Source organism: Musa acuminata, chromosome BXJ3-9 (genome assembly GCF_036884655.1).
Source record: "Musa acuminata AAA Group cultivar baxijiao chromosome BXJ3-9, Cavendish_Baxijiao_AAA, whole genome shotgun sequence".
In the NCBI taxonomy this organism is placed as follows: Eukaryota; Viridiplantae; Streptophyta; class Magnoliopsida; order Zingiberales; family Musaceae; genus Musa; species Musa acuminata.
In genome coordinates, this window is record NC_088357.1 from 48,650,860 (window position 1) to 48,673,456 (window position 22,597).

Consider the following 22,597-nt stretch of genomic DNA (forward strand, 5'->3'; position numbering starts at 1 on the left):
CAGACTTGTCGTCGTGTGCATGGCACGGATCTAACGTGGTTTCAATACGATAGCTGAACGAACTATGATGGAAGTTAGAAAGTTGCCCAAATAATGCTGCAATATGTGTGCATAATAGCCAACACGATTCAACTGCAAACTATGGTATACGGCTGAGTCATGTGGACGAGTATTAATCTGTCATGTATTGGAAATATTTCCACACATAATTACAGCAGCACTTGAAGAAAGGAAAAGGAACATTAAGCAACGGCCAGTGTGGCCTGATTTCCAATGAAGTTTATGAGTTAAAGAGCCAAATGAATTGGCACCGACAACCAAAAAACCAATTTCTTCAATAGTAGTCCATCGACAGTGAGGTAGGTAACCAAAACATATTTTTTCTGTATGAGACAGCATCCGAAATCATATAATTTAGGAATCCAGCACCCTTACATTAATTACCAGTTGATGCAGAGATCATCGACCTGATCAATTAGACCAAAACCAAATTGATACTTCAATGTCGTTTCTATACAAACTAGGTGAACTTATAATTAATGGATAACTCTCAAAAACATTAGAGTGACTAGGACAAAGATTACTGTAAAAATAATGACAATATATTTAAGTAAAAACAACTTATAGCAATGCAATAAAAATAGAAGGATTTGCCTTGCATCAAATGAGAAATTAAATTTCATCATGCTACCCAACAACCCCTTATCTCACTAAGAGCTTAGCTCTCTCACTACCAGGTTTTAGGATGTTCAAAGCATTCAACAAAAGAACATTTAATTTGTGCTGTTGTTAGAAGCCACTAATCATTAATTTGGTTGGGTTATTTCACTATGCTTTAGTTGAATGGCTATTACATCTACAAAGATCATGCATCAATTATTCAATCCTTCTGATCCCAATCACTGAACCATTCTAGATTTTCTGATAAAAGAGTTCTGTAAAGCACCAATCTTGCAAATATAACACAAAATTCATCAAAAAGAAGAAAATATATGACTAACGAAAATGCACCATTACTCTTACCTTGCTATTATAGTCGCAAGTGTCATCTAATCCTGCATGTATCTAATATATGCTTGTCTGATGTTCAAAGCTTTTAATGAATATATGCTGCACAAGAATATTTCTCTTAACAGTGATTGAAAATGCTATAGGAATCAGTAGACTCCAATACCACATACTGTCAAACGTCAACTATAGAAAAGGTTAAAATAACACCACGAATGAACAAAAACACAATCAACTGCTGATATTAAATAGCATTATAATATCATGTCTTGTCGAATATAAGGGGGAATAGATAATGCATGTGGAACTGAAGTACAGTATCTTACTTTTGCAGTAATAGATGTACAAGAAGATACTGAGAGATAGTTTTAATGTTTCATAGTACGCAGCAGCTCCCTTGGTCCCTGAAGATATGTCAGCCAGAATTGTAAACAAAATCCTGACTAGTAATACAAACCGTGTTGTGAAACAGTAATATACACCTGAAACAAATTTTGGTGCAGATAATAGTGTCCAGTTTGGCAGGAGACAAGAACAAGACAAGAAAGATTAAAACTTTATCTAATATAACATAACACCTGTACTTCAATCTTGCGATGAAGATGACATGTCACAGCACAAGTTCAAATTTACGAGAATTCTCTACACCAAGTCTTCATTTTAATCTCCGCTCATTTGGTCTTTAGATTTTAGAATATCACAGATAAATATCAACACTTAATTACATGTCCACTTCATTTGGGTGGCCATGAGAACAAGATCTACTGGTTGCCACATGATTAGACAATGCATGCAAAGATACAATTTCCATCATCTAAATTGAGTTACTCCTATCAGAACACATCTATCAAGAGATACCACAATTTTGTTCAAGTGAATGATAGACACTATCTCGAAATTATTGAATGTGGATAGTAAAAGACAAAAAATAAACTAAACTTACTTTTTTGGATCTTCATAGTAGCATAAGGCCTGCTGGAATCTATTCCAAAATGGGCCTGTCTCCTGAAGATTTACATTCTCTGGCCCACACAGATAGGCCTGCACGATGAACTGATAGCTTCTTTCTCTGGGTAGGACAAATGTAACAGAAAGAATCAGATAACCTGAACATATTAAAAGTTTAAAGCAGTTGAAATATATGCCCTTATTAAAGAAAATGCACAAATTACACATCATCGATAGATTTGAATGATATAAGCAAGACCAATAAATTTATCTTCGGCCTGTAAATTAAATATAATACTACCATGCTATCTACCATCAATCTGCATCACCATTTTCACTGTAATCACATCATGATGCAAAATCTTCAATCGTTATAGGACAATTTCATTTGTGTACTTAAATACTAACCTCCCTTCATACTGCGAAAGCCAGGCCAAATAAGATGCACCAAAGTACATGGACACCAAAGGATTATAGAGATCATCAACAGACATAACTTTATATGCCCGACAGCCAACATCCCTGCAGATAGGATAATTAATGTATATATACATATATGCATAGCATCAGAACAGTATGCTCCAGAACAGTCAGTTACATGGCAACTAAAACACGCAGAAAGAAATATGCAAAAAAAGTAATGGGGCAAATTTTGGTCCTAGACAATGCAATCACTGCACTCATATACTGGCAAGTGTGGTTGAAGGATAAAGCTAAGCATAGTCAAGGACTAACTTGTATAGCCAGGCAGCAGTAGGATAATCAATTCCCATTAATCCTGTACGTGCACGAACACCATTAACAAATCGCATGCTACATACTTCAGCAAGAGCAGCTAGAGCTGTCTGTCATAAATCAACCATTAGAGGTGGATGGCAAATTAAACACCACAGTAAGGATGGAAGATCTCATTAATTTAATGAATGATGAACAGCTCACTGTATGATGCAGAAGTAATATTTTCTTAGAATGTTTTCATAAGAAAACTAAGAAAATGAATCAAAAGAGAAACAAGCTCAATGCAATAATTAAACTTGGAGGGAGAGAGAGAGAGTGAGAGAGAGAGAGAATCAGAAAAAAAAGAGAGACTATTTTGGAACAATTACAATTGACAGGAAATAGAATCAGCTACAAACAAAATGATATGGGACAACTTTCCAGAGAATAAATCTTACAAAGATAGAGAAACTACTCAAATAAAACAAAAAAAAATAAAAAATAAAATTTTAAAGCAGGTGAACTGAGAACAAAAATAATGTTAAACAGGCTCAAATTGGATGGAATTATAAGCAAGAATACAAATTGATAGGATACAGGTGGAAGTTAATGAGGTTCACATATATTCTTAAAGAATCATCTTGTGAATTATCAAGATGGCATTTGTTCATAACAAAACAACCAAAGACATAATTGCTCAAGAGACAAGAAAGAATAAAGAGCATACACTTGATCTTTTCTAATGTTTGCAGCAACTCTAAATTTCTTTACACTGTGCAATAAAACTTACTGGTTTTATTCCTCTTTTACTGAAGTATCGCGAAATAATTAGTTCAGCAACAGCCTGCAAAATGGAATTAATAGAAACTGAGATGCCTTTTACAAGTTAAATTAAAATAATTTAGGCAATAAAATCAAATTTTAATATAAGTTCCTATGAGCACATATAACCATCATTCAAATAGAGTTCATCAACAAGGTGACTATGAGCACAAGATCGGCATTCAAAAAAGACTTCACCAATATGACGTCTGCTTTGAAGCATGTGCTATGCTATATACTATACAGACTAACAGTTAGACAGACAAAGAAAAACCTCCTTAACTAGTTCTGCGTATGACAGGAAATCATGTACCAGAAAGAATTCTGCATGTGCTCTTGAAGCCACAAAAAACAGTACTTGATGGTGTGGACCAGAGATGAGCACTTCACTAGTTCAGTATATGCTCTGTATGGATCAAGTTTCTTTTTGCATAATTTTACCTTAACTTCAACTCGAGAAAGATAAGGTCTCTTCTCTGAATCATGAGAGAAGCGTACTCTCCCACGTCTCTCACCAGATCTTGTCCACTCTTTTAGAACTTCAGGATGCCTCCAAAGCACTTCCATGTCTTCTGATGATACTCTATAGTCCCAGTATGTCCACCCTTCACCTGATCCTATATGAAAAGAACAATATCATTTAGTCAAACTCTTCTACCATATGACAAAAGAGATGCAAAGATGTACTATAATTAGAAGGGCCTACTAAAGTTTTCAGAGATCGTGACTACATATTGTTAAGGGTATCATTGAAAATTAAATACTTAACAAAACAAGTTAACCATCACATAATCAAGCAAATATAAATTCAGAAATCAAATTTTAAACTTTATTTTATTTTACCACAAAGCAAAGGCACTAGTAAGCCAAAATGTCACTAGTAACAAATAAACAAACGGAACCATCAGTATTACCAAACAAATGGACAAACACACTTTAAAGTGTACTTTTGGAGTCTTGGAGATGCAACTGGCTGATGTAGTGGTTTCTTTATCTTATAAATTATAAACTGATAGCCCTATTCAGTAATAAATGAACTACAACCTGAAGTCACAGAAATTGGTCTAGCAGTATGCAAAGCATCAGATATCTCCTCTTCCCTGCAAAAAAAAGAGATAAAAGGAAATAATAAAAAATAAAACAAATGTTTGCAAATTGTAATTCATATTAACTGAAAAAAAGCATGAGTAACAAAGTACTAAGAGAAAAAAACTCCAGTTGTGCCATTCCATATAGGATGGTTCAGGTCAAATTATACACCTCAAGATCCAATTAATCTAACTGTTATAGACAGTTGATCTTTCAGCTAGCTAGTCAAGCTTACAAGCACATTGGGATAGCAAGAAGTAGTGCATATGGAGATAATTTAATGGCAATTTAACTTTGAAATTCAAGAGACCACACTTCTCCAGAATTGAGGCAATTTTTAGTAACTTATCTCTGAGGTGTCCAAAAAGCCTCAAAAAGTATTGGCGATAAGTTTGCAGAATTTCAGCAAACAGAAATTTTGCATCTAGCTCATTTTTTTTCAAATATCCAATTGCAGTTGAGCACTTCAAGGCTTTTGGTATCCATGTTTGCAAATATAAACATGATTGAATTTCTTATTCAGATTTAACAACCTCTTGGGGAGCAAACTCTGTTTGATGGATAGATAACGCTGGAAAAAGTCAGCTGTTGACTTATGAGTAGCCTTCTTGATACCCCCTTTGTAAGCTCTAATGACAAACTCTTCAGTCCTTTCTCTGCATCAACAGCACAAATCAGATTTATAACTTAACATATCTTAACACACATCATCATAGTAGGAAGGTATTACTATGATGGAAGGAGAAAGACAGACAATAGCTTTTACTACAACCATCTGTAATCTTACACGTACTTTCCATCACAATAGGATAGCCACTTTAGATAAGCTGCTCCAAAGTAGACGTTCACAAATGGCCTGAATAGCAATGTTGACATTCCCTCTATTTCATAGTTCCGGTAGCCCATTTCCCTAGAAAACTTATCAGATTTCAACCAAAAAATCATATCACATCCATGTGTTAGAAGATTAAGATTATTCTACTTGCTGACAAAGTTATCAGGACGTTTGGATGTATGAGACCTGACAAGCCATTCTGCATTTTCTGGAGCTATCTGCATTATGCCAATTCTAGCCTGCTTTGTCTTTCGATCATAATACTCTGCCTGAAGTTGTCTGTCACTGACAATTTCAGCAAGAGCACATATCATATCCTGCAGTAGAAGAAGAGATGCATGCTGAAAATTTTGGAACAATAGTATCTTCAATGGCTAATATAAGCATTTCTAAAATGGCTGCATAAGAGTAGAATACTTCACCTATGATCAAAAGAACATTTCCTACAAATGCACTATTGTTTTTTGTGCATTAACCATAAGACTAGAATACTTAACCTATGATAAAAAAAACATTTCATAAAATGCATTATATTTCTGTGCATTACACACATGGCACATCTAAAAAATTGAAAGTGAAGAAGAAATGCTTAAATTTAACCAGAAGGAAAAGGTCACATCCAAAGTGAAGTTTAAGGTAAAAAGAATTGAAACCCAAAGTGGGTACTAAAAAATTACACAGATATGACACAAGAAACTCCAGACATAACAAATGAGTTATGTCTATTGATAAAGCATCTGCTTTGCTGTCACTGCAGATAAAGAAGTGAAATTAAGTAAATAGAGGTGCAGCAACATAAGAGAGAAGGGGGATTATAAAGCTAGGGGAATGAGAAAACAGATATTTATATTAGTTTTATGAAAAAAAAAAGATCAACTCACTTAATGCATTCACTCAAAACATTCAAGCACAAGTTTATCAAAACATTAACAAGAAGCCAAATGCTCTTCAGAATTTTTATCATGCCAACTGATGAAAAAGATAGATCTTGTAAAATTTTGCAAAAAAGTATGAGAATCATGAACATAGAGATATGTAAATAAACTGTCTCTATGTCAGAAAAAAAAGATTTATATAAAATTCAATCAAATAGACCACAATAATGTATCCAACATTATGGCGAAACAAGCAAGAAACAAAGAAGCATTTTCAGCCAACATAGCCAAGCATCAATCACAAATTAATACCTGCTGTAATGAAGTAAAAATGCAAATGAAACAAGCAGTACCGATGCCAATTGTGAATTGAAGTGCAGATGGACAACAATTTCAGCAACAGCCTGAAAGAAAGATGCATACTTATATATTAGAAAGATGAACAAGCAGCATTAACAAAAAAGTTTTTCAACAACCATGAAAGAGTGAATGACAGAAGGGTGGCATGGACTGGCTATAAGTAGTCAACATGAAGACAATGTCAAACCACAGATTAATAAAGATCATAGGCAATGAGTTGCTCTGTCATATCCCATGCCATTAGACTGAAGGTATGGCTGGCCTGACGATTCCAAATGGTCAGTCATGCTGACCAACATGGTACAAGCAATTCCCAGTGTTCTGTTATTTCATTAAGAATTTTGCGATTATAAAACTTAAATATAACCTAATCTTTTACATCCAATGACCTCTATAGTGTTACTTGATAACCACCTAGCACGATGCATATGTTTCTAATTCATGATAAAGATATTAATGCTGGCAATTTAATCCAAAAGCAATATGAACTTGGTGTTTATATATTAAACTTGTCCAAATAAAGAAATAAGTTAAAAGGGCCAAACAAAATTTCATTCTAGTTAAATGAAAATGTAAAACATTATTTTGTGTGCTTTGAATCTTGATTCATGGTCATTGATTTAATATAACTCTTTTCACTCTTATCTTTTATTTATTTATTTAAAATGCAAAGAAACTTCAAGAGAACCAAAAATCTTTACAGAAAGGTCAAAAAGAATTAAAACATAGATGCTCTATGGCATATGTTAGCATAGCATGGACTAATATTTGACCAGTAGCGACCAAAACCAGCATTTCTATCCTAAAATGAATTTTCCATGCCACCAGGATGGCAAACCATGACAAGTAAGATACAATATTAAATTAGATCAGCCAAGAAGCCAGTGACATAAAGTTGAAAATCATATGAAACTTAATGGTGCAAAAGAATTGTATCATCATGAACAAAAAAGAAAAGGCATATAATATTAAGCAAGAAGTATTAAGCAACATTATTGCAAAAAGGTCTAACACCTATAAATTAGTATAAGCAGCACCAAGGACAAGAAAGCAACAGGACCAACATCATTAGCATTAATTGCCTGCGATAATTCACCTTAAAGAAGCTGGTTGGAAGATCTATCTAGAGAACAAACTTTGCAGCAGTTATGATAATGAAGAAATGGATTACACCTCAAATAGACAAGAGTGAACATTATAGTGAAATCAAATAAATGAATTACGACCAAATAAATAAGTGAGCTTGGATTGGCCACCCTCGTGAATGGCTGGGTCTCTCATAAATTTTTCAAGATTGTTTTAACAGGCCCAGAACCATCTCAGGCAGTTCCAGCCAACCCCTGTTGTATTCCAACAAAAAGCAGTGGTTTTCCAACTGCATTGGTGCCTCACTGTCATACCTGTGGGGCAATTATATAGGCAAAGTAGGACCATGTGGGACCCACATGCTGCTGGAACCCACATGTATCTAAGGCAGGTAAAGCTGCATATGAGTATGTATCCTTTTCTGACAAATAGTCAGCTAATCCCATGATCCAAGCCCGTGGTTCTACACTTCTACTCCAAATTATTTCCAATCACCTAAATTGATCCTCTAATCAGCTATGCATATAGAGCTTGTTTATGCTTAAGATTGAAGACAAGGGAGATGAACGAGCGAGTCTTCTATATTGTTGTCGCAAAAAATGCTTGTTACGGATGCATTTTTTTTTTCATTATACTTAATAAATCAAACCAGCATGGGAAAAATTGAAGAAACGCTCAACTTAGAAGGTAATCTATAAGTTATGCCATGAAATTTATAAAACTAAAAAACAAGGTTCATAATTTTGTATCGTACTGGTGTTTCGAGCTTTGCTCGGTATGGTACGATACAAGCATACTGAGCAGCACGCTAGGGTGTACCGCTCGATACGCGTGTGTGTGTATATATATATATAATATTTATAAAAAAAAGGAAGCATACGCAGACTCGGCGACGTTGCCTCCTTTTCTTCTCCTCATCGTGTCAGACGAGGAGAAAACTAGTCTTCTCCTCATCTGTGGCGTTCGTCGAAGGCCACAGACACCTCCGGCCTTCGGTGAAGGCCGTTGGCGTCTCCGACCTTCCACGAAGAACGCTGCGAAGGCCATAGGCGTCTCCAGCCTTCGACAAAGAACGTGGCAAAAGTCGCAGGTGTCTTCAGCCTTCTGTCATGGACAAAATTGTAAACGGGGTATTCGATGTAATGCTTATGTATGTCCGTGTCTTTCGGTTTTGTTTATATTTTGCACAGCATATAAAGAACTAGCAGTAGGCTTAGCAGCTCCATTTTCTTTGGTTTTGGTGGTCGTCCTAGGCTTGCAAACAAAGGTTGTGTCATGTGGGAACCTTTGTTGTACGACCGTTCAGAGCTTGTACAGTCTGTTTGTAATTTGCATTGACTATGAAGTGTTTACTGAAATGATTGCTTGTGGATCCCGAGTGAGATGCTTTTTCTAACCCATTTTTTCTTTTATAGGTCTTAAGGGACCATAGGAGGTTTCGAGGAGGCTGACCTTTGCGAATGGACACGCAAGGGTGCCGCATGACTTAGGCAAAACCAGCTAAGTGCGTGACACTTCAGCGAAGAAGAAGCTGAGCCGTCGCCTCTCCGTTACCTTTTGGATCGAGATCATCGAGGGAGGGCAATGTCGGATCGGAAAGGGTCGAGGTTCTCTCGATTCTCCCTCTTCTTCAAGTGCCTTTTCCTATTCTCCCTCGACACTTCTTCTTCCCTCGTCGCAGCCAGGTTGATACCACCCGGTACGGGCGATATTATTCGAAATTAAAATATTTGCTAAAAAGCACTAGTGAAATAGCACCTATGACAAAAATCATACTTGCTATTGAGGTTACAATTCAAGAAAAAATGAAAAGGGGTACAAAACCCATACATGGCATGATAGAGGACATTAATCCACTTAAGATTTTAATCAAATCAGAATGAAGAATACTTGAAGAAGCAACAGAAAAAAAAATCCCAGAATCATTATTAGAACTTTGAAGCTGGGATCAAATAGACAGATCAAATTGGCTGATAAAATGCTATCTGATACAATCAATTGTGGTCCTCAAGACAATTTCCATTATATCATATACCCAGTCTTCTTCATGACTTGGATCTTTATGTCTTTCCTTCTCACCCGCAATCTTATCTCTACAACTTTGACCTGCAATGTCAATGCAATGCTGTCACTTGGTCTCACTAATCCAGGTACTGTGTGTTCATGAACAAGAAACCTCCTAGCAGACCTTGAAATAACATATTTCCATTTGCTTATTTTCTATCCTATCCTTGAAGTGATGCACAACAGCTGGCAATGTTTGCACAAGTTTCCACCATTTTTCAGTTTAAATCATCATCAATAAAAGACCTGATATTTCTGCTCACAAGTCACAACCTCCTTTGTATGTCTCTCGTCAAGTCCAATTTCAGGTACTTACTGGGTAGATGCGAAAACACTAAGCAACTTAACTGGTGATAAGGAGTGGATTGGTACTTTTATTCAACAGTACCAAATAAACTGAGCATTCTAGAGCACGAAAGATAATATTGCCTTGAATTGCAAACACTCGGAGCAAAACAGTCCTTCGGTGGTACAACAAGAATTTTATGAACTGCAAGATTGAATTTAGTAAAAACTTTGTAACCTAAGAAATATATAGAAAAAGAAGAAAGGAAAAAGAAAAAAGAAAAACAGGGCAGCGTTACTTCTATCTTCACAACTATATTTGCACAAAAAAAGTGTGATGTTTTAAATTAATCATATACCCTCATTTCTGTTTGCGTGAGATACAGCTGTCCCTCAGGATCTCGTGAGAGGAGAACCTTCTTCCCCATCTTTTCTCCCGCATCGATCCATTCCTTGCACACATCCGCGTCCTTCCACAACAATTGCATCTCCTCCGGATCCACACAATCATCCCAATATTTGTAGCTCACTGACATCTCCAAATTGTTCGGATGTGTCCAATGATCTAACAGCAGAAAGATAGCATCATAAGCATCGACAAAAAAGAATTCCTCGTTACAAAATTCAGCAAGCAATAAAATGAAGTATAAAATGTGCATTTGCCTAAAGATCGACAAATCTTAACCGTTAGCTCCATGATTCTACGCAGTTATCCCATCATTTTTCCAAAAAAAAAGAGATAATAATAATACATAAGATCCAAGAACCCTGAGGTGTGGAAGTAGGCAAGGAGATGGAGCGAGGAGTTTCCGCTTTCTTTTTACCTCCTTGTTTCGAGAAAACACGATTCCGAGAAACAATTGGAGATTCTACGAGACTAGTTCATTTTTCCAAAAAGAAAGAAAAAGACCCAAAACGTAGTTATCGCACGGAGAGGAGGAGGACATTCTGGCGGGGAGATCCAGAAGATCTCTATCCACCTCTTCATTTCAAAAAGAAACCATTGCATCAATTTTCATGAATCGAACCGCTGACAAACGAAAACAAAAATAATCGATGGTAATGGCGTCGTACCCGGAACGATGAAAACAGGCGAGAAGATCCAATAAAAACCCGTCCTCTTTCTTCTCGCCGCTTTACTTCGAGCAAAAGAAAAAACCGATCGATGGGATCGGCGGAGTTACTAATTTACGGGATGAGAGACAAAAGGAGATGGATAGAGATTGGCAATAGGCGATTGCAGCAGCGACAAAGGAGACAGAGACGGGCGATAGGCATTCGGTATCGGGCGAATGAAGCAGCGAAGGCTGGGATGACTGGAGTGCAATTTTACCAGCCGTGCCGTGAGATTGAAGGGAGTTGCGGGTCCCAGCAGAGATTCGGGTTACAAAGGAGAGGTACGTTCGGGTGAGTGTGTTTACATATATTTACAGCAACCGCCCACCTGGCGACAACAATTCGTCGAAAGGGCTGAGCATTTGAAGTGCCAAAATAGTTTGAAGTACTCGCCGCTACTTACTCGCTCGCAAACCTGATTCTTAGCTACAGGTTTAGTAAGAGCTCTGGTTGTTGGTGACAAGGTCGGTGAAGTCGGCGGGTAACGTTGACCAACGTAATTAAGGAGTTAGTGACGTCTGATGACGGCGATTGGAGCGATGATCGAAATAGACGTGGCGAATGCCACCAACCCAACAAAATCCGCTTGTACGCGGTCCAAACCCATGTTGGTTCGATTAAACCCGGTTCTCTTTTTTTTATATTTTTCAAAATATAATTTTATTTTTTTATAAAAAGATCAAAATATACTTAAAAATATATTACCTCAAAATTCAATATAGACTAAATTGATCTATCATCATAGTATTTCCGAATAAAATTACAGTATCTTTTTTATTTATGATATTTCTAAATATGATTGCCGTGTTGATTTACAACTATATTTATTACTAAACCAACAAATCCAAAAACACTATAAATGGATGATATGTTATTTTGTTGTTATCATTCGTTCACAATAAATTATTATAGATATTATAAGGTTTTCTACTATATTTGGACCTAAACGTAACACAAAAAAATGAAATTAGAATTTTTTTAATCATGTTTTTATTTTGTAATGTGCCAATACCTTTATAATTTTCATCTAAAATAATTCAAATTCTCATATTAATTATTGTATAATACATCAACACCGTTGTGATTAGTATAAATATTTAATTAATAAAAAAATATGTTAGAATATTTTTAATTAGAGTTATAGTGTTTTTTATTTGGTGATATTATGACATATTTGTGCTTGATGATACGTAGAGAGTATTCGAAGTCATGTAGGTCTAGTTTCAAGTTTTATCTCGAGTTAAGTTGAGATATTGGGAGACTAGAGGATTCAACATGATACCTTACAAAAAAAACTATACTGAGAGCATATCCGATATGATAATATATGATGTTTAAGTTAGTAAGAACAAGGAGGATTCAATCGAATGTCAGATTAAATGTATTTAGTCAAATATTCATTGTTAAAAACATGCATAGTAAGTAATAGATAATCATGGAATCGAGATCATGATAAATACCAAAAATGATTGTACATTAATGTTATTTAATGAGATTATTAAATCATATCTTAAACTCAAGGATACTATGCAAAATAACGAAATATCAAGTCGATTTCTCCATCAACACTATAGAATTAATCTCAAAATCATACCTTCATACGTGTTATGTGGTTAGTCTTATAAGAGAAGACCCCCATATGTTACATATTGATTGAATGTGATTAAAGTGTCAGCTAAACGAGGATACATGTTGACGATGACTATATATCATATTTCTTAATCAAATATGTCAAAATTATTCAAAAATATTATAACTAAATATACAATTATAATAATTATTTAATAAAAAATCATCTAAAAAATTACATGTCTAAATCTAAGGTCATACACAGAATAAGGATATTGTATCCTTTAATTCAAAACATGGTAAAATATTCTTAAATTTCATTTAAAATTACTTAAAAATATAAAATAAGATATTTTGTATAACTTTAACACACACACACATATATATATATAAGCTAAAATTATGATTTATGAATATTTAAATTAATTAAGATTGAATTATAAATTTTTTGATATGATTAATCTTTGTAATCCTATCCAAAATTACTGTATTTTGAAAATGAGGGGGCGCAAAATACCAGGAAATTACCCTCCTAGTTTTCCAAGTCATATCTCCGATCCCTAAATCGAATCCGCTAAAGAACGATATTACTTTACACACCCGTTTCTCCGACACCCGCTTTGTCGGTGCCCGAGGCGACTCGATGGAGGACGTGAGCCCCACCGATCCCACTGTCGTCTCTACGCGTCTTCACCCGTTAATTTGATAGGGTATCGCTGTGCTAGTTCTTTTACCCATTCAACCGTCACCCGACGCCTACCTGCCCCGTATCGTGGTCGAGGACTTGAAGCCGCTTCATAGATGGGTCCCACTTTGGTGCCAGGCGAAGACATAGGTAATCCTAAGAAGTCGATCTCCCGCCTACCATAAATCCTTCTCCGCTTCTCATGCGTCCCAGCGGCGGAAATAAATTAAGGGAAAGGATGCCTCTCTCTCTCTCCGCCGCTCCCGCCGCCGCCAACGGAGCCGCTCGCCGCCTTGTCTATTCTACCCGTCGGTGCCTTCAACGCGTCCGACAAGTAAGTCTCGCTCCTCTCCCGTCCATCTCTCCGAGGTGCAAGATACCGACTTGGTGTTGTATTCTTGTTTTTGCGCAACAGGATCCAATATTCCTCTCTGTCGTTCGGTGTCGATATTCTACTGTGACTCGCAGTTCGATCAGAGGCATGGCTGATGTGGAAACCCAGAAGGCCCCCTCTCCTGCTTTATCCACTGGTATTCTTTGCTTTCTTTTCTTTTGTTATTGAGTTTCTTGAACGGAAAACCGAATTCCTCATGTTGTTTTCCGATTGTCTGGGGGAAATAGTGCAATGTTTGCGATTTACATCAGCATCGTGTTAAAATCTAATGTTGGAATTTAATTTCTATGCGTCTTATTTGATAATATGGGATTTTCCATAGTTGCTGATTGAATGGACCGTAAGAGTCTTTTGCTCAAGTTGAATTGCACAATTAAACGGTGAAATTAGGAGTCACACAAAAGGGAAGAGCAAAGTTCAACAAGGCCATGTGCCCGATGGTCTCCTGCTTGGCCTATTGACGTAATGTCCTAGGTGGTTATTGTATTCTTTCTCTTGTAATCTCCAAAAAAATAATTTCAACATATGAAATTGGAATGAACTAAATTTAAATGCATCCTCTTGTGACACCGACGTGATATGATTTTTGCTTAATTATTAAAGCATCTGCTATCATCACTGACATGAGCATAGCTCATAAGTAGAAAATTTTCTCTGAAACAACTGAGGTATGCAAGTGATACTTTTCTGCTTCATGTCTGTATATAGTTTTGCGTAAGGTAGTACATGTATGATGAATTTGTTCATTTATTTTGGTGTTTATAATCCATTATATATGTTACTACTGCAGTCAGAATTTCTGCTTTAAGTCTGTGTGTAATATTGGGGGAAATGTGTGTATACATGTACCATCTTAAGTACATCTAGACTAGAGTCCTGCAAAAAAAAAAAAAAAGCCATTTCTTTTGGTTTTTGATGTTTCTTTTCAGTCTATCGGCTAATGTTCATAACCTTATTGATAGGGCACAAGCAAGCATTAATATCATTGTCAGATAAGCGAGAGTTAGCTTTTCTTGGAAATGAACTCCAATGCTTAGGGTGAGTTTTGGTGCTACTTCCTGAAGTTTCATATTTGGCATGGCTTTCAAAATTTGAGCACATGATGTCTATTCTTTATGATTACCTGTTATCTATATGATTGTATTCAGATTCTTTACTTCGTAGTAGGTGGCCTCTTCCTTGGTTGCTTGAAAGCAAAATATATTATCATATAAATGAATATTTTTTATCCAAACTGTAGTCTTCTAGTTTTGCTCTAACTTTTCTTCGAGAGATTTTGGCATAGTTCAGTTCAATTTTTCTTTGTTGTTTAGGACATTCTTATCCTCAAATAGAGCTGGATCATAGTGCCTATCCTCCACAGAAGTTTGTTCAATTACTGGTTGGTATGCATCACCGAGTGATAAAGAGCTAGCCAACCTGTTGATTAATTACTGGATGTCAATGCAAAAGAGGAGCCCACACCCTCTCTACACAAGATTGTAGTATCTTTCCTGCCCCAACTCATTCGATAGTTTTTTTGGGTAAACTTGTAATTTAAAAGCCAATGCCTTGCCAATATGCCCTTCAAGAGAGTTATATGATGTCTCATTTAGATCTCTCTCTGGAATATTTCATTAAACACTTGATGATTGATGAACTGTTCGATATCTTTTTTCACTATAATTAGCAGTTGTCCTGTAACATTAATAGAGGTTTGTGTCACAATAACATTTCTTTTTGGTGAAAAAAATACATTTCTTTCTTTGGAAGTGGCTGAAAGCCTGGAACAATTCGGAAAAGGCCTTACCTTATCGCTTGACCAAAACATTGACTATCTTTTTGGTGTTTAATTTGGTTTTATGTGGAAAGTCATGGTTTTAATTAGTGTAAAGTATTAATAAACTTCTTTTTGAGGTGCATGGATGGAAGTGGCTTCATGATTATGCCTGTTGTGACCGAACGGCCTGAATTGCCCAGAGCTTTTACATAAGATAAGTTCATACCAACAGTGAGCAGAAAAATATATAGACTACCTTTATTCAAGAAAATGCACATATGACTAATAATCACCTTCATCACCTAATGAGCCAATTCCTTGTGAGTGAAAAAACCTATAATTTTACTGACTAGTTATGTGTACCTTGTAAACCATGGAAAGCTGGCAGACCAATAATTTAACCACTTGTTGTTTTCTCCCTGTAAGCATTTACATGGACTTTTTTCTTGAGTTCTGACTGGACATATATTTACTCTTTTGGTGTGTAAATTTGTTAGGTAATATTGTAGATGTGTCAATTAGCATTTCATGGTCATCTTGCTTTAAGTTTCAAGATTTATACTGTTCTTTATTTCAGCTACATTTCTTAAGATCTGTCTCTTGCAGTTATTTTCACATGTAACTCAGCCTGTGGCGGGCAGGATTACAGTTGTTTTTAAATTTTATTATTGCATGGCTTCACAGACAGCTATATTCTTGTAGGTATTCTATTGTTTCAACTGGAGGCACAGCATCCTCGTTAGAAGAATCTGGTGTCTCTGTCACCAAGGTTGAAGATATTACCCATTTCCCAGAAATGGTAAACTTAATTAAGTTATTTCTATTGACTACTTTTTGTTGTCTCATCATCATAGGTGTTTCTTTTCCTAAATATTTTAGTTAACTTCTGTTAGTTAACTTCTGCATTTTTGGAACTTGGAGCAAATTTAGTGTAACTTGATTATGTGGATGTCTTTTTATTTTCTCTTTTATTGTCACCCTGTGATAGCTTAACTAGTTCCAAGTCTTGTTTCTTTTTTTTGGAAAAATGATGGCTTAGATTGAAAGAACAAACTCAACTATTGTGATCTATCTAGTTTATGAAGATGTATGTAAAATATCATGGATGGAACAGAAAAGAGAATTGGAGGGATGATTGCTCTCTTTGTATCAACAAAGAAAAGCATCTCATTGTGCAGTCCAAACTGACTTATTAGTTAAAACTTAAAATGATTTTGCCAAATAATCCAACCACATGATGTGAAGTTGGTCCATTTGACTTTGAATTGGGTTTCCAGGGGCTTTGATTGAGACACGTATTTTGTTTTTCACTGAAATGTTTGTAATTTGTGACTGTTTATTATTTAGCCGGAAAAATAGTTTTTGTAATGTCTATGATTTAGTCTCCAAGGAGGTTCAAGTGAGGTGTGTCATACATGTGATTGTGTTTTGTGTTCCTGTTTGTTAGTTGAGTTACAATATTGAATTAAACTTTGAAGATTTCTCATTTTCAGTATGACTTTTATTTGGAATCTTCTAATTGGAATTCAAAGGTAGTTGTCTTGTGTTAAATGGTTGTTTCATTTCTTAGGTTTAGATGTTGATTGTTCTCTATTAACTGGTAGGAAATCCTCTTGATATCTCTACAAATAGAAAGCCCTGTGGTCCTCTTAGCTTTATATGAAAGTGTTAAATAGAAGATAAACTAAGAGAATTATACTTTGATACTGATACATGATGTACAATGAAATGGCTTATTGATTATTGCAGCTAGATGGTCGGGTGAAAACTTTACATCCTAGCATACACGGTGGCATTCTTGCTCGAAGAGATCACCATCATCACATGGAAGCCTTAAATAGGCATGGTATTGGTGAGTTGTTCACCATTATGTTATTTTACACTGTTCATTCTTTGAGTATCTTGCTAATCTCATTTTGGCATAAATGATCCACTTTGCCATAGAAATAGGATATTTTAGGATTGAAGATATTTTTCAGGTACATTTGATGTGGTGGTGGTGAACTTGTATCCATTCTATGAAAAAGTTACTTCTTCTAATAAAATTGCTTTTGAGGATGGAATTGAGAATATTGACATTGGTGGCCCTACCTTGATACGAGCTGCAGCTAAGGTTATCATTTTGGAAGTCATTGGACATTGGTACTTCTTACTCACCATGTAGATTTGCTAAAAGTGCGTATTATTTTGACAGAATCACAAGGATGTTTTGGTTGTTGTCGATCATGAAGACTATCCAGCTGTCTTGGAATTTCTGCGCAGAGAACAAGATGATCAGGAGTTCCGCAGGAAACTGGCCTGGAAGGCTTTTCAGCATGTTGCTACTTATGATTCAGCTGTCTCAGAGTGGTTGTGGAAGCAAACAGAGAATGGTAAAGCATCATTATCACTCGTTTTCGGGTCATACAACCTCATAATCAAGTTGTCAAAATTATTGTTTGATATTGTCTTCTTTAGGAGAAAAGCTTCCACCCAGCTTTACGGTACCACTCTCACTCAAAAGTACACTTCGATATGGTGAAAATCCTCACCAGAAGGCTGCATTTTATGGGGACAAGAGTATATCCGTGGTCAATTCGGGTGGTATTGCCACTGCCATACAACATCATGGGAAGGTGAGAAAGGCTTGTGACATATGGAGATACATTTTCGCGTCTCCTACTGCACTAGACATGATGTCACTAAAATGTTTTTTGTGATCCTACATCTGATTGTTGATCTCCCCCTTTTGCAGTCAAAGCTTTTTATTGGATGTTAGTCATTATCAACTTTAGCAAATTTTGTTTGTCACACGGTAGTGTGCTGCTCATCATAGTACACAAGATTGTCACAACTTAGTTAAACACTGTAGTGTGCCAGTACTTTTTCATCAGAGCATGAATGGGGGCGCAGACCGTCCCTTTCCAAACTGTCTTATTCTTTAGGGTTTTAGCGTGATGTGGACACTCATGACATGCAGTGCCACCCACTCACCAGCCACCTGGTTGCCTGCCATTGCTGGACCTTCAGGTAATTGTCCTCTTCTCCTCCTTGATTCTCGTCTGCACCTGCACCCTCATCCTCTCTTCTTTTCCTTCCCCTCCTGTCAACTGCCACCTCCTCCACCTTTCCCTTCTTGGTACCATAATACATACCGGCATAATATGTGTCAGTATACCTGTACTGGTTTGACCATCAACCGGCACGGGTCCGATACTCGAGATGTAAAACCCTGGTTAAACATTATTGGTTTTATGAGGTTGTGAAGTGGTTGTGGGATGTGGAAACTAATTTAAAATATTATGCCACGATCGATAAAAGGTTGATGACATGTTACTTTGCCAACTGCCAATATTTGGTACAAGAAATGGCTAAAATTTTGAAAGCTTATAAATTCAGCAGGTTAGGTTAATTGGAACTCGTCAAGTTGTAAGTGTAATCATCTGTTTATGAAATTTCTAGTGAGTCAAAATCATTCTCTCTTGCTTCTGAAACCCGTTATATTTATGCTGAACTCAAGCTTACCATGGACCATATAATTGCATATATTTATCTGATATGGTCATGCGAGTCAAAATATTTCTTTCTTTCCTGTTCTTGATTATTGTCCCTTCCATGGTATGACGTATTGCCCGAAACAGTATAATACGGGTGGTACATACCGGTCCAATAGCCGACTGGAATGCAAAGCATCCTGTGCCGGATGATATACTAGTTGGGGGGCGTATCGAGCAATACACCCTTCATACTGGGTGAAATGGTCGAAATTTGACCTAGTGGTTGGATTTCGATTGAAATCAATCATGGGCCCAGATTGAATTGGTTTTGAATGCCTATTTAACCCTATTCCTTCCCCCTCTTTCATCCTATTTCAATCTCACATCTTCTACCACTCTTTCTCACTCAACCATCGTCTCTTTCTTACAATTCTCACTCTTGTTCAATATCAACGGAAGAACCGTTTGGAACATGCCGCTAAGCTGCTCATCAGTGTTCAAAAAAGACAGATTCGCTATCTCTTCTTTATTTGAATATTTTTTATTGAAATAGAACTAAATTTGCATTTAGTTCTAATTAAAATACCCTAATTTAGGTTTTTTTTTTTCCTAATTTTCATGTATTTTTATAGATTTTCTGAACAGTTTTTGGAATTGTTGACACGTTCCGATGTATCGTGTGTTAGAATGCCGGTGTATACCAGACCAGCCAAAGATCGGCATAGCCGATCGGCTCGAAATTTCAATCCTTGGTCTCTTCTATTGAGAGTGTTAATGATCACATACATGTTGGTGAGTGTTGTGTTTTGCTGAGATTGGCATATGTATTGTTACAGATTATACAATTTAATTTATCATATTAAATCTTTTGTTGCAAAGATTGCTTCATTGACATGAAAACAAAGATGACACTTAAGCCAAGTTCAAGTGGCAAAGTGGATTTTGTGACTTTAAAAGTGCCTCGAATTTTGTTATCTATTCCTCCAATGGACAATTTATTATTAATCAGTTTTTTTTGTATATGATGTACTATCTTCAGTACACGAGAAAATGGAAGTAACAATTACTGAGTTCTAGATATCCAAGAAAAAAATGGTAAGCAAATAAAGCCATAGCTTTTATCAGGAATTTAATAATTATGTTCAGCAAGAAATTTAACAAATGTAACAGTTCCATTGCCACCTGGAAATTTTGATGAGCACAACCTTTTAAGATAGGGTGGTTGTGCAAAGATTCTTCTGTTGAAATAGTTTGTTTTTATGATAGTGAAATTGAGTTGGACCATAAACCTATATTGGATATCTGTTTTGATTGGTTGAGAAGAAAGAAAAAACTTTTTTTTTTGACCTATTATGTTGATAGGAAAATATTGTAGTGTGCAGAACTATTTTCCAACCTAGTAGAAGATGGTGTTCATATCTTTGTTGAAGTAAGTGCTGTCTAGTTTTGATTTATAATCCATTTGGCTGAATTATATATCCTTGAATGCATGAAAACTATCCCCTCTATGTTGAATTAGAGCAGTTACTCAAAAAAGAAAAGCGGGAAAGTTCCGCTGCATGTTAGATTTCTTCTTACTTGATTACAGACTATGTGAATGTTTTATCTGTCAAATCTAAATTCCTTGAGGATCAGTTTAGCTTTAAGCCTTCACATACTTCTTCAGGTATGAATTTTTTGCTATGATCGGTTCTTTAATGCCAATATTCTAATACCTTCCCGTTTGGTGCAGGAGATGTCTTACAACAATTATTTGGATGCTGATGCAGCATGGAATTGTGTATCAGAGTTCAAGAGCCCTACTTGTGTGATTGTGAAGCACACAAATCCATGTGGTGTAGCATCCAGACAAGATATTCTTGAAGCATACAGGTTAGCTGTAAAAGCTGATCCTGTCAGTGCATTTGGTGGCATTGTTGCTTTCAACACAACAGTTGACGAGGTCAGAAACAATATAAATGAAAGCTTATTTGGCTGGTATGTTGATTTACATCTATTCATCTCACACAATCAAATGTCCAGGATCTTGCGAAGGAGATTCGAGAATTTAGGAGTCCAACAGATGGTGCGACTCGAATGTTTTATGAGATAGTGGTTGCACCTAAATACACAGAGAAAGGCCTCGAGATTCTTCGTGGGAAGTCCAAAACCTTGAGGATTCTTGAAGCAAAAAAGAGTGAGAAAGGAATGCTCTCACTGAGACAGGTTGGTGGGGGCTGGTTAGCTCAGGACTCGGATGGCTTAACCCCAGAAGATGTCAAATTCAATGTGATGTCAAAAAGGGTTCCACAAGAGGCCGAGCACCACGATGCAGAGTTTGCGTGGCTTTGTGTCAAGCATGTCAAGAGTAATGCCATTGTAATAGCTAAGGTTAGTTGCTTATTTTCTCCACTTCAGTACTGCAAGTTTTCTTTTGAATTTGTGGCAATATAATATTGTGTTCCTCATGTTGTAAGTTTACTTTTGTTACTCAAACTAACGAACCAAATGAACCCATAATGGAAAAAAATGGGTCTTCTACTTTTCTCAGAATAACTGTATGCTGGGAATGGGGAGTGGTCAACCAAATAGGCTGGAGAGCTTAAGAATTGCTTTTAGGAAAGCAGGAGAAGAAGCAAAAGGAGCTGCATTGGCTAGCGATGCATTCTTCCCATTTGGTAAGAAATATATGCCAGTGATACACGATCTACTCTCTTAAATATATTTCGCATTAGGTTTCATGTTTAACAGTAAAGCGTATGCATCTGGTTGAATTCTCACTAGTTCCTGATTTTCTTGAACCTGTTTTCTCGGCCGTCATATAACTGCTGCTTAAATGGTTCATTGCACACTCACATATTTCGTGCATTATCCTGTGGATGCCTTTCCGTTCGTCTTTCATACTTGTGCTTGCATGTGCTTGATTTTGTTGAGAGGACTCCATCAATGGGTTGACGGACATCTTTATAGGGTTCATCCTATCTGAGGCCACACTTTGTATACTTCTGTGTCATGAATTACAAATGCATGGAAAGCACTAATTTATTTTTTTTTGGAGCAGAACATAACATATTTGTATACTTTGTGTTGGTGAAATGTAATATGTTCCCTTTTTCTTACTGCTTTAGCTTTGAGTAGAATTTAGATGCAAATATGTTATCATCTAAACTGAGAATACTGCATTGGCAGCTTGGAAGGATGCGGTTGAAGAGGCATGCGAGAAAGGCATCGGAGTGATCGCAGAGCCTGGAGGTAGCATCAGAGATGGAGATGCTGTGGAGTGCTGCAACAAGTATGGAGTTTCTCTTCTCTTCACTAATGTCAGGCACTTCAGGCACTGAAAGAGGATGTAGGTAGCATCACTGAAGGAATCCAAGGTTTATATAAATTATTTAGAATAAAATGGGGAAACTATATAATTCTAACGAGTCGAGACCAAAATTCTTAAACCAAAAAACACTACTTATTGATTTTTGTCTCTATCGGGACATTATTCTCTCTGACGCAAATTATTTGGTATTAGTATCTTT

General features: G+C 36.3%; 2 protein-coding genes across 9 annotated transcripts; one reads left to right on the forward strand and one right to left on the reverse strand.

The window, feature by feature from the left end:
• Positions 1-147: 147 nt before the first annotated feature.
• LOC135649505 (uncharacterized) lies at positions 148-11,392 on the reverse strand. Of its 8 annotated transcripts, none has more exons than XR_010501290.1 (15): positions 11,164-11,392; positions 10,449-10,654; positions 6,648-6,698; positions 5,606-5,736; positions 5,378-5,494; positions 5,118-5,240; positions 4,540-4,595; positions 3,937-4,112; positions 3,464-3,517; positions 2,692-2,801; positions 2,365-2,478; positions 1,952-2,077; positions 1,335-1,412; positions 1,024-1,110; positions 148-467 (listed from the first exon to the last, which is right to left on the reverse strand). XR_010501290.1 is itself a non-coding variant. In XM_065167958.1 (13 exons), the coding sequence occupies exons 2-13, from the start codon at positions 10,623-10,625 to the stop codon at positions 437-439; spliced, it is 1,266 nt and encodes a 421-aa protein (XP_065024030.1). In that variant the 5' UTR covers positions 10,626-10,654; positions 11,164-11,392; the 3' UTR covers positions 148-436. The 8 variants fall into 8 exon arrangements, 3 of the variants coding, with proteins under 3 accessions (XP_065024030.1, XP_065024031.1, XP_065024029.1); XR_010501286.1 differs by having other exon boundaries at positions 1,335-1,490; XR_010501288.1 differs by lacking the exon at positions 11,164-11,392 and adding an exon at positions 10,914-11,132 and having other exon boundaries at positions 1,335-1,490.
• Positions 11,393-13,648: 2,256 nt separating this feature from the next.
• Positions 13,649-22,565, forward strand: LOC103999496 (uncharacterized). The gene is made up of 12 exons (XM_009421256.3): positions 13,649-13,793; positions 13,875-13,989; positions 14,816-14,891; positions 16,315-16,411; positions 17,362-17,464; positions 17,592-17,725; positions 17,807-17,984; positions 18,070-18,227; positions 20,821-21,030; positions 21,111-21,458; positions 21,619-21,745; positions 22,257-22,565. The coding sequence occupies exons 1-12, from the start codon at positions 13,662-13,664 to the stop codon at positions 22,406-22,408; spliced, it is 1,830 nt and encodes a 609-aa protein (XP_009419531.3). The 5' UTR covers positions 13,649-13,661; the 3' UTR covers positions 22,409-22,565.
• Positions 22,566-22,597: the final 32 nt, after the last annotated feature.

Coding starts and splice junctions, on each gene's coding strand:
- LOC135649505 (XM_065167957.1), bottom strand. CDS start 10,625: ATGTCAGTGAGCTACAAATATTGGGATGATTGTGTGGATCCGGAGGAG. Junction 5,495..5,605: donor AATGCAGAATGGCTTGTCAG/GTCTCATACATC, acceptor TAAGTTTTCTAG/GGAAATGGGCTACCGGAACT. Junction 2,078..2,364: donor CTTTCGCAGTATGAAGGGAG/GTTAGTATTTAA, acceptor TGTCCTACCCAG/AGAAAGAAGCTATCAGTTCA.
- LOC103999496 (XM_009421256.3), top strand. CDS start 13,662: ATGCGTCCCAGCGGCGGAAATAAATTAAGGGAAAGGATGCCTCTCTCT. Junction 13,990..14,815: donor CTCTCCTGCTTTATCCACTG/GTATTCTTTGCT, acceptor CCTTATTGATAG/GGCACAAGCAAGCATTAATA. Junction 14,892..16,314: donor AATGAACTCCAATGCTTAGG/GTGAGTTTTGGT, acceptor ATATTCTTGTAG/GTATTCTATTGTTTCAACTG.